The 12,148-nt window shown below is 37.0% G+C and overlaps 1 protein-coding gene across 1 annotated transcript in view; it reads left to right on the top strand.

The window, feature by feature from the left end:
• The window catches only part of PKHD1 (PKHD1 ciliary IPT domain containing fibrocystin/polyductin), a 463,584-nt gene that overhangs the window by 40,806 nt on the left and 410,630 nt on the right, over positions 1-12,148 (top strand). The window contains 5 exon segments of the mRNA XM_050789247.1: positions 71-255; positions 1,183-1,305; positions 2,545-2,650; positions 3,148-3,423; positions 10,590-10,720. Coding sequence (XP_050645204.1) covers positions 71-255; positions 1,183-1,305; positions 2,545-2,650; positions 3,148-3,423; positions 10,590-10,720 — 821 coding nt within the window.

Genomic DNA, 12,148 nt, shown 5'->3' with positions numbered 1-12,148 from the left:
TTGATGATGAAACCCAGTAAGGTGGATTAATTAGTGTCTGTGTTTTCTGCATCAAAACCTTCTCTCACAGAAGTCCCTGTACAAATTTCTGCTCATCACCTTCACCAGCTCTTACAGAATAATGCTGATGACTTCACATCCAGGTACCTTAATGCCAGTGACTTCTCTGTGAAGGAGGATCTATACACTTGCTACGAACGCGTGTGGACCTTGTCCTGGTCCACTCAGATTGGGGATTTGCCCAATTTTATCAGGGTATGTATAGTATCCCTTTTAGTGGTATGGATTTGCTGCCCTGGAGAAATTCTGCAAAAAAAAAAAAAAAAAAAAAAAAAAAAAAAAGAATTACACAAATGGAAACAGTCATGAATTATTAATTTTGTTGGAATATTCGAGTAAAGGGATTCTATGATCTTTCTTTCTGGAAGTTTTCAACACATATTTTGTATCTCATATCCCTGAAAAAGCAATTTAAACCCAACGTCTCCCTTCCTAACTCACTGTAGGTAGTGAAGTTGTTGGTCAGTGTCCACCATGCAATAATTCTACATCTGTTATTGGATAATTTAAGCAGATGTGATTGACTTAGATGATCGTGGAAGCAGATGGCATAGCAGAAGGAAGTTTAGAAAAGAATTTGCTGTCTTTGTGTAATGACAAAACCAGATGCTCTTGCATATTTAGGGTTTTGAAAAATAATCTAATGATCATCTAGCATTTGGTTATTATAAAAAGAAGCCCAAGATGAAAATTTTTTCCTAGTTGTATGGTGGTGTGGGTTATCTGATTTTCAATCGAAATTCTAGAAAGGAGATAGAGGAAGAATGGGAGACCTTGCTTTTATCTCATGGCACTGTTTCTTTCCACTTTATTTTAATAATTTGGATTGCAAACATATAAAATGGAAAAACATGGAGAAGCAAGGTATCTCAAGACTTAGAAGATGGTTTATTGTACCTCTGTTGGCAATCGACTTGCAAATGAATATTTCTCTAATCTACTGGGGCTTTCCTTAGCCATTATTTACTGTTATGTTTCTATATTTCAATTCTGTCACTCTACTTTCACTTTCTAGCTATCTGATTATCTGAAACACAATGTGAAAAGACCCTTTATTATTTGATTAGACAAGATTAGATTTTGGTTCCATGACAGAATTTACCAGAAATGTAACCATCTCAGGTCTCTGATGAAAACCTTACTGGAGTGAATCCTGCTGCAGCCATGCGTGTGGTATATGATGGTGGAGTTTTTCTTGGACCTATATTTGGAGACATGTTGGCTACTGCCAACCAGCATAGTCAGGTGAGAGTGAATGGGCCATCCTAAGTGCAAGCTCCAGTTTCAAGTCTAACTCAGCTCCTCACTGATTTGTATCATGGACCCATTGATTTAGCTCCTAAGGGTCATTTTGCCACTGTGTAAAACAGGGGTACTTATGGCTGTCCTTTTTGTACCCCCGCAGGGTATGTACATTTCCCTGAAAATATAAATGCCTTGTAACCACAATATTCTATTATAATTGTTGATACTACTGTTATGGTGCAAAAATTTGAGAATCTCTATAGCTAAATATGATTTATGCTTCTATCCGAGGTATCAAAAAGTAAATGAGCTAGGTCATTCTTTTTGTCTTTAAAATGTCCTTTTATTTTTTTCCTATCTTCCCATATTTCTGTTATAGGTCATCTGCTTTCCATTTGATAAAGTTTTAAAATACAAAAGCAATAAAGAATAATATCAACACCTGGGTACCCAAACTGAAAATTGACATTGTCAACATTTTGATATATTTATAATTTTTGTCTTTATGGAAAAAATGAAACAGAATAGATAAAATTGAAGTGTTCTTTATTGTCCACGCCATGCCAATACCTCTTCCCTTAATAAAGAAACACTGTCATAAATATAATCTGTATGCTATTAATGCATTTTTTATACATAGAGAATCAGCGGAGTCATATCTTTTTTACCTTTCTCATTTCCAAGTAGTTTTTGAGTTCTATTAGATTAACATTAGTTCCAGTGAAAGGGAAATATATATAGTCTCTCTTTGGGAATCTACCATTCTGTGACAAAAGAGACCCCAACTAAAGTATCCAAATACACTCTAGTCTTTAGTTATATATTCACATAGTGATGGTGGAAGGAACACACTGAATTTGTTGGTCTTTAGTAGCAAATAAAGGGCTTGTCACATAAAGTAGGTACCTGGTTGGAAATACAGAGTGATGAGAAATCCTTATGCAGTTTAAGCATGTGAAATTTACTTCTATATGACAGAGAGAAAATTTACTCAATATTTCGCACATTTAATTACAGAAATGGGTTTCAGCATGTCCACCATCATTTTAAGAAAGCTTCATGTGTTTTGAACCATTCATTGCAATTTAAGATTAATTACTGGGAAAATAGAAAAAAAAAAGAATAAGAATAAGCGAATCATGAACACATTTCAGCTTGGGAGCGCTTCACAGATACTTTATGAATACCCTAGCAGATATGAAATGCATAAAATTGAAAAGAAATTTTGCCTTTTTTCAGGTGGTTGTGCGAGTGAATGACGTACCAGCTCATTGCCCAGGTTCCTGCTCTTTCCAGTACCTCCAAGGGTCAACTCCCTGTGTCCATTCTGTGTGGTACTCTGTTGGTATGATTTGTGACTTGGCTCTGAGATGGGTATAAACCTGAGACTTGCAGTGATTTTGTTAGAGGCCATGTAGCTGGTGATGGGTGGGTAGAAGATACATTAGTTCATTAGGCAGAGGTTGACTGATGCAGCAGAAAGTGTTATGTTTTGGTCTATCTAAGGTAAATGGTCATGATTTGAAATGGGGAGGAGTCGACTTTTGATGACTAAAAATGTTTTATTGTCTTTGTCCTTTATTTTGAAATACTATGTTCTTTTAAAAAAATTGATCAGTGATCTCTTCTCACTAGCTGGAGAAAATTTAAGATCGGGGCTGTGTACTACAATAATAAATACAGGTGGCCAATATTTAAGTCAGCATTCAGCTCCTTGAATTTTGGGAGGGGATTGGGGGAGAGAATGAGCATTTGATGATAGTGAGGCCTCTTAAATGAAGTAATATCACTGAGAGATTATTTTGTTTGTTTGTTTTTTTAAAATTTCTTTCCTCCTTTAAGATGGCGACGTCAACCTAATGATTTATATTACTGGAACTGGTTTCTCTGGTGACTCCCAGTTCTTGCAGGTTACAGTGAATAAAATGAATTGCAAAGTTATTTTCTCAAACCAGACCAATGTAGTCTGTCAGACAGATTTGCTGCCTGTTGGAGTGCATCGGATCTTGATGTTGGTGAGGCCCTCTGGTCTTGCCATCAGTGCCACTGGAGAAGACCTCTTCCTAAATGTGGAACCTAGACTGGATACGGTGGAGCCTTCCACAGCTGCGGATATTGGTAAACTGGGGAGGGTCTCACAGTGTGTCTGACTCTCTGAAGCTAGTGTTCTTGCTGGTAGGAATCTAGTCCTGCTGCGTAATGAATTCCATATTCACTGTGATTCACTGTCTTTTGTTTACTGACATAAGTATCTAAATGAGCAACAAACATTTGAGCCCTTAAATGAACTCACTTGCCACATAAAGGATTATAGTTTGGCTGGTGGTGTCAGGCGTAATTGGGTCCTACATAACTTTCATACATGTTTCATATTTCATAAGTTTGTGGACTGATGCGCACTGGGATACTTGGCTAGCATGCAAAACCGATTGCCATTTGAGTAGTGGGCAATACAGAGGGTGGTGGGTCTTGTCAACATAACCTTGTGAATTGGGTTAGTTCTATGGAAAATCAAATATTTCTCCATGACTTTCTGCTTTCTGAGGGACACAGCCAGTTAAAAACAACCCAGTCAGATTGCAAGAATCTCAGGAATACTGAGGCTTATGTTTGTTAACGAATAAACATTAGAGCATAAAACCCTCTTCCTTAATGCTTTGGATTTTTGTCATGGTTTATTCTGGAGTCCAGAGGACTGCAGCTTAGAACATATTTAAAAGCAATGTGGTTTGGCCACAAACTCATTGTTCAAAAGAACAGATTTTTTTTTCTGACCCTATTTTGCCTAGAAGAGTGAATTATGAGGCCCACCCCACCTTGTTTCTGCACGTAAAACAGAGCAAGCATAACTTGCACTTATTTCTCCATGATTTAAGGAAAGTCAGATGATATATGGAGCTCAGAGTGAAAGATCATATTCTGTATTAACCCAATAATTATTGGTTTGAGTGTAGGGCATAGTGTAGTTTTCTCTATAGATTTATAAGGGGCTTTGATCTTCTTTCAGAGTTACCTTTGCTGTTCAGCCCACACATACCTTCTTTAGCTCCCTCCACCTTAAGGCAAACAGGTGACTCGGTCATCTTTGTTTCCTCTAGACAAAGTGCTTTACACAGGTAGGGTGGCTAACTTTCCCAGTTTTCTTGGGACTGAGGGGGTTTCTAGGACATAAGACTCAGTTTTAAAACAAGGATGCAGAACTCTTAGTGCTAAAACTTGGTCCCAGGAAAATTGGAATGAGTTGGTTACCCTATCAGAACATGCTGTTTTTTGAAGGAATTTCTAGGAGGATTGTACATTATTTTAGCAAAAGATGGAAAACTCTGAGCAGGGATATGCCAAGCGGGTACAAATTATCTTTTATTAAGACTATGGGGAAAGGGAGGGGGGAGAGAGAAAGGCTGTAGCGGCTGCTTTCCTTATTATTGGATTTAAACTTTTTCTATTAACTCTTCCTTTGCCCTGCCACCTATGAGTTAATCACTACTCACTCACTCAACACTGATTGGGCCATCCCGTAGAGCCCTGTGTGAGGTGCTGAAGACCTTGGTCCTTAAAGTGTGGTCCTGGGCAAGCAGTATCTGTAATACCCATGAACTTGTTAGAGATGCAGAGTCTCAGGCTCCACGCCAGACCTTCTGAATCTATCTGTGTTTTAACATGTCCTCAGGCAATCTCTATGAAGAGTACAGTTTGAGAAGTGATGCTCTAGGGGATTTAAAGAGAACCAGGCTGGGGCTTACCAGCAAGAAATTTACAGAATATTTGCATATGTAATGAATGGATACAATAATGCGATAAATCATCACCTACCCGTTTACAGAAGCAAAACCCTGGAAAGAATTTTTTTGAAGAAAATCTTGGCTTTGCTTTACATACTTTCTTCATTCATTTTTGTGCTGAGATAGCATTGTCTTCTTTTAAGGTACGGACCCTTGTGTGGCCGTAGTCTAAACTTTCAAATGAGAATGGCAAGATATCATCACCTCTTCAACCTTTAATTGTTACCATCAACAATAATCATAATGACAATGCATTTAGCTTTTATTACCAGGCATTATTAATGCTGGGGGTACAGTAAATAAAAACAAAGGCTCTGTTCTTGGGGCAGTGATGGTAAGTGTGTAGGATAAAAATCAAGAAGGGAAGGGGATGAAGAGGGATGGAATGGATGGTTGTGATGGGATGGTTATTGGCACTGGAGGAATGACATGAGTGGCCTTAGAGAAGGGAGATATGGGAGAAATGAAGGAATGAATTCTGGGGAAATCTTGAGAAAGACAGTTCAAGTCAGAAGGAACATCAAGGAACAAAAAGTCTGGGGTCAAAGTGGGCTTGGCTTGTTCCAGAATGCCATGGAGGTTGCCATGGCTGGAGTAGATTGAGTGAGGGGAGAGTAGTAGAAGATGACCCAAAGCAGGTTATATGACCTTGGGGAATTTGAATGGCCCTCAGCTTACTCAGCTTTTATTCTGAGTGAGATGGTGGCCATTGGAGGATTTCAAGTGAAGTGACATGATCTGACTTAGGCTGCTGTGTGAGAACTCATGGTAGGGAGGCAAAGATGGAACCAGCAAGACCAGTTAGGAGGGTATGACAGACATCCAGGGGAGAGATAATGTTGGCTTGGCCTAGGGTAGTGTACCTTAGAAATAGGTAGAGATATTTTATTCTTTTCTTTACCCTGAGGATCTCTTTTTTAACTTAAAAAATTGAGATATAATTCCCATATCATTTTTAAAAAGTGTAAACTCAGCAGTCTTCAGTATATTCACAAAGTTGTATACCTCATCACCACCTGATTCAACAACATTTTCAACATCTTGGGAAGGAACCTGTATACATTAGTAGTCACTCACTGTTCCTCCCTTTTCCCTATCCCTGGTAACCACAGATCTATTTTCTGTCTAAGTGAATTTGTATAGACATTTAATATAAATAAAGTAATGCAACATGTAACCTTTTACATCTGGCTTCTCTACTTGGCATGATATTTTTAAGGTTCATGTATGTTGTAACATATAACAGTACTTTATTCAATTTTACGACTAAATAATATTACATGGTATGGGTATACCATATTTTGTTTTCCATTCATCTCATCATGTACCTTTGGATTGTTTCCACTTTTTGGTTCTTATGACTAAGGCTGCTATGAATATTTGTGTACAAGGATTTGCATGAATATATGCTTTCAGTTCTTTTGGGTATACACCTAAAAATGGAATTGCTGGGTCATATGGTAACTCCATGTTTAACTTCTTAAAGAATTGCCAAACTGTTTCCAAAATGGCTGCATAATTTTACATTACTACTAGCAATATAAGAGGGTTTCAATGTGTATTAGTCCATTCTTACACTGCTATAAAGAACTACCTGAGACTGGAAAGTCTATAAAGAAAAGAGGTATAATTGACTCACAGTTCAGCAGGCTGTACAGGAGGCTTGACTGGGGAGGCCTCAGGAAACTTACAATCATAGCAGAAGGTGAAGGGGAAGCAAGCACATCTTCACATGGTGACAGGAGAGAGAGAGCAGAGAGGGATATGCTATGCACTTTTAAACAACCAGGTTTTATGAGATTTCACTCACTATCACTAGAACAGGAAGGGGGAAATTTGCCCTCATGATCCAATCATCTCACACCAGGACCCTCCCCCAACATCGGGAATTATAATTTGATACGATATTTGGATGAGGACACAGAGCCAAACCATGTCACAATATCTCCATACCCTCACCAGTACTTGTTATTATTATTATTTTTTTCATAGTAGCCATCTTAATGGGCATAGGATGATACCTCATTGTGGGTTTGATTTTCCTAATGACTAAAGATGTTGAGTATCTTTTCATGTCCTTATTGGCCATTTATACATCTTTGTAGAAATGCTTATTCAAATCTTGCCAATTTTTAAATTGAGTTATTTGTCATTTTATTGTTGAGGTGTAAGTTCTTAAAGTATTTTGGATACTAATCACTTATCAGATAAATAATTTGCAGATATTTTTTCCCATTGTGTGAGTTGCCTTTTCACTTTTTTAATAGTGCTATTTGAAGCACACAATTTAAATTTTGATGAAGTCCAGTTTATATTTATCATTATTGCTTGTGCTTTTGGTGTCATATCTAAGAAACTATTGCCTGATCCAATGTCACAAAGATTTATGCCCATGTTTTCCTCTGTGAGTTTTACAGTTTTGGCTGTTATATGTAGGTACCTGATTCATTTCGAGTTAATTTTTGTACATGGTATGAGGTAGGGATTTGTATTAGCTTGCTAGGGCTGCTGCAATCAGGTACCACAAACTGGGTGTTTTCAACAACAAAAATTTATTGTCCCACAATTCTGGGGGCCAGAAGTCTGAGATGAAGGTGTCAGGAGTGTTGGTTCCTTCTGAACCAAACTTTAAGGAAGATTCTGTTCCATGTCTCTCTTAACTTCTGGTGTCTTACAGGCAATCTTTAGTGTTCCTTGGCTGATAGAACACCGCCCCAGTCTCTGCTTCATCTTCACACGGTATTATCTCTGTGTCTTGTTTGTGTCCAAACTTCCCCCTTGCACCCCTACACCAAACCTTTTATTTTTTATTTTTTATTTTTTTTGAGACTGAGTCTCATTCTGTCACCCAGGCTGGAGTGCAGTGGTGTGATCTCAGCTCACTGCAACATTTGCCTGCCAGATTCAAGCACTTCTCCTGCCCTCCTGAGTAGCTGGGACTACAGGTGCACGCCCCCATGCTCAGCTAATTTTTTGTAATTTTAATAGAGACGAAGATTTCACCATACTGGCCAGGCTGGTCTCGAACTCCTGACCTCGTGATTCGCCTGTCTCAGCCTCCCAAAGTGCTGGGATTACAGGCGTGAGACACTGCGCCTGGCTCAAATTCCCCTTTTTATAAAGACACCAGTCATATTGGATTAGGGGCTTATCTTTTTTTAGTATGACCTCATCTTAGTTTAATTACATCTGCTAAGATCCCATTTCTGAATAAGGTCATGTTTGGTGTTATTGGGAGCTAGGGTAATAACATAAATTTTGATGAGGATGCAGGAGACATAATTCAGCCCTAAACAGGGTTCAACTTTATTATTTAGTATATGGAGTTGTCCCATTTTGTACATGTGCAAAAATAGTAGCATAAATTCTTAGAAGTTGAATTGCTGGATCAAGAGGTTATGTGCATTAAAAATTTTGCTAAATATCAAAATATTCTCTTTAGAGGTTGCATAATTTATTGCCTATGCAGCAATGCATATGAGTGTTTATTTACCACATTTTACTAACATGGTGTGTTCCCAACCTTTTTGACATTTACCTATTTTGTAGGAGAAAAAGAATATTTCATTGTAGTTTTAATTTGCATTTATTTTATTGAGACAGAAATTGAATATCTTTTCATGTGTTTAGGGGCATTGTGTTTCCTTTTCAGTGAAATGTCTGTTTATCTCTTTAGCCCATTTTTTCTAATGCAGTATTGTTCTTTCTTACTGATTTTAAAGAGCATTTTATGTATTAAGGATATTTGCCCTTTATTATCATTTCTCTCTTTGTTTTTCATTTTGGCAATTCATAAATATTTTTAATTTTTATATAATAAAAGATGTCTTCCTTTTATGGCTTCAGGACTTGTAAGATACTTGGTACAGACTTTGCACCTCTGAAATTATAGGAAAATAAAAATTCTGCCATGTTTCCTTCTAGTTAAAAAACTTTTTAATATTCAAATATTTGATAAATTGGGAATTTATTTTGGTGAAGTATATAAGGTAGAAATTCAGATTTAGTTTTTTTCAGTGATATTTACTCATTTTATTTACTGAATAAATAATTTATTTTGCACTTATGTGAAATGTCACTCGTGTCCTACCCTATAGCCTCATATTGATCTGCGTTTCTTTCTGGACTATATTTTATTTTACCATGTAGTTGATACCATAGTTACTATATAAGATATTTTAATGTCTGGCAGAAGACCTCTTTACACTTCTTTTTGAAATTTTGTTTTCTGGCTATTCTTGTTTATTTTTCATTAAACTTAAGAATCAGCTTGTCTAATTTAAGTACAAATTCTGTTTATGTGTCTATTGAAATTGCATTGATGCTTTAATTTATAAAGATATGTCACCTTTATGGTGTTCATTCTTTTGATCCATTTATTTTAGTTTTCTTATGTAAGTTTTAATCCATCCATTAAGTTATTCAACAGTATTTCAAAGATTATTTTTCAATTTTTTTTTACCTTCTTAAATTTTTTTCTTGTGAAGTTTGTTTCCAGATATTGTATATTTTATATCACGATTGTATATTGCTCTTATTCATTTAACTTCAGGGTATTAGTCCACCGAGTCACACTGTCCTCAAAGGTTTTCATCAGGTTTTGTAGATTCCGCTTTCTGTCCCCAACATGCCTGAAGGTAGTCTTGCTTCTGTACCCCTCCCCACCCTCAAGGAGGGTAAGGCTGTTTGGTGGCCTGACTGCCTCTCTTGTATCACCATCTGGGGAGATGGCAGACCAGAAGCATCGTTATACATCAGCTAGATCAAAGGCTGCTCCTCCACATGGAAACGTGTGCTGTGATAGCAGAACTGGAGCCAACTCTCTTCTGGCTAACATCTGCAGGGAAGAAATGGGGGTTTCTGTGGTTGCTCTTTAGTGGTCAGTAGAAAAATTCTGATGGCAGTGGGCGGTGATACCAGTCATTTCTGTATTTTCATAGTGACCTGAACCTAGTATGTGTAGTGTCAAATCACAAAGCTGGAAGGGCTAACACTATTATTTAAAGACGAGGAAAATGCTGACCCTTCAGCTCAGGGGCCATACTACAATGACCTGCTGAAAGTAGCTGAGCAATCTGTGGCCCTGACCCTGACTCTCAGCCACCGTTCCTTCCACCATGATGCTCTGTTACACGTGGTTTCTTAGGAAAAAAATATGTGTTATAGGATTGCAGGAATGATCTTTAAAATTTAGGGCAGAAGGAGTTTTCAGAGACTACTACCTACCTGTTCTGACTTGTGGCATGATTGTGTCCCTAGGTTTTACTCTTAAAGGTCTTCAGGATGCAGTGCTACCTCTCTCTGCCCTCCTGTCACTATTTCTCCCGTTCTATATGATAGTTTATGTATTTAACTCCAGTTTTTTCCTGCAGTTTGAGCTTTGCCTTTCTTTTGACTAAGGAGTTTCATATTTTAATTTCATTATATCCATCTTGTACATAATTAATTTTTGTCTGCCTGTATGGTTGGTGATCCCATCTGAATATGCTGTTTTTGTTACAGGAGGGCTCTGGGCCACCATCAGAGGCTCTAGTTTGGAAGGTGTTACCCTGGTATTATTTGGATCTTACTCTTGTGCTATAAATGTCACTACAAGCAATTCAAGCAGAATTCAGTGCAAAGTTCCACCCAGGGTAAGTGGATTCCTTTCATATCTCTTTCTCTCTGGGTGAGTGACCACTATTAACATAACGTTTTCAGTGAATCACTTCTTAGAACTAAGTGAACTGATATAAACTTCTCATCATGATAGTATGCTTGTAGTAGTTATATTGTCTGTTTTGCTATGAAGTGGGAAACTAACCCCACCAATGGAGCTTGTAATTAACATCAATTAATTTCTTTAAAAAGAAAACAACCAGGCAGTTCTGGTCTGTACTCTCAGTGAGTATTAGTGACACATAACAAATAAATTTAGCTAGTGCACATTCTGGGTGTTGACTTGCAAGGCTTATATATTGCGAAGTCTCCCTTCTCTATTAAGCAAACAACAAACAACTTAGTTTTCACCAGCAATTTTGTTTTCTAGTATGGGTATGAATTGTAGAACTTAGAAACTTCTAGAATGTGTGATTTCTAAGAAATATCTTTTTAATTATTCTCCATTTGCTTCCTTTTCCTCTTAAAAACAAGTCCCTAACCTCTTCCTTTCATTTCAATTAGTGCTATATCATGGCCTATTAAGGCATTTGAGTCTGGGCTCTTCCCTGGTGCTGTTGGGGAGAGTCACACTCACAGCTGCCGCTGGACTTTCTATTCAGAGTTGACTTAAGCAGTATCAACATTCCTAGCACACCCATGACCCCAAAATAAAGATCCCCTGGGAGATAAGTTTCAAAATATTCTTTGATCACTAGTCCTACATTTTAATCTCATCTAGTTCCTTAAATATTATGAAAAGCTAGCTTTTATATGTAAACTACATTCAATTCCAATATGTGGTTGTACTCTAATTTGTTTAACTCTTCCCTATTACCAGACATTTAGATAATTTCTAGATTTTTCTTACTGTAAACAACAGGGCTTTAATCATCCTAATAACTATGTTTTGGGGGTACGTTTCTTTTCTCAGGATAAATTAATATAAATTATAAAGCTTTTGATATGTAGTATCCAGTTGTCTGAAATTCCCTTTCAAATTATACTCCTATCATCATTGTGCAAGTGTCTGATTTTTGGCACTTTGGCTAATACTGGGTTATCACTTTATTATCTTAATATATATTTGCCATTTTAATGGGTAAGACATGTACTGCTTAATTTCTTTTACCAGAGAAAATAAACATTAATAAAAAGTGAATTTTACTTTTGATCCAAGTGATAGATGCATAGGTTAAAAGGAAAATAGTAAATTATGCTCTCCTGCCCCTCCTCTGCCTTCTTCAATTCCCTCTTCCTGAAAAAAACACTTTTAATTCTTTCAAATATAGTTGCAATACCATTTTTATGTTAAATCAATAAAACATGTTTATATTATTCTAACTATTTAAATGATGCTGGCAGAACCAGGTAGTATATTTTTTCTTTTATAGTTCTTTCGTTTTTTTTTTTCCCCCTAGAGT

This window comes from Macaca thibetana, chromosome 4 (assembly GCF_024542745.1).
Source record: "Macaca thibetana thibetana isolate TM-01 chromosome 4, ASM2454274v1, whole genome shotgun sequence".
Lineage (NCBI taxonomy): Eukaryota > Metazoa > Chordata > Mammalia > Primates > Cercopithecidae > Macaca > Macaca thibetana.
The sequence above is the reverse complement of the archived record's forward strand: the minus strand, read 5'-3'. Positions and strand labels throughout refer to the sequence as shown.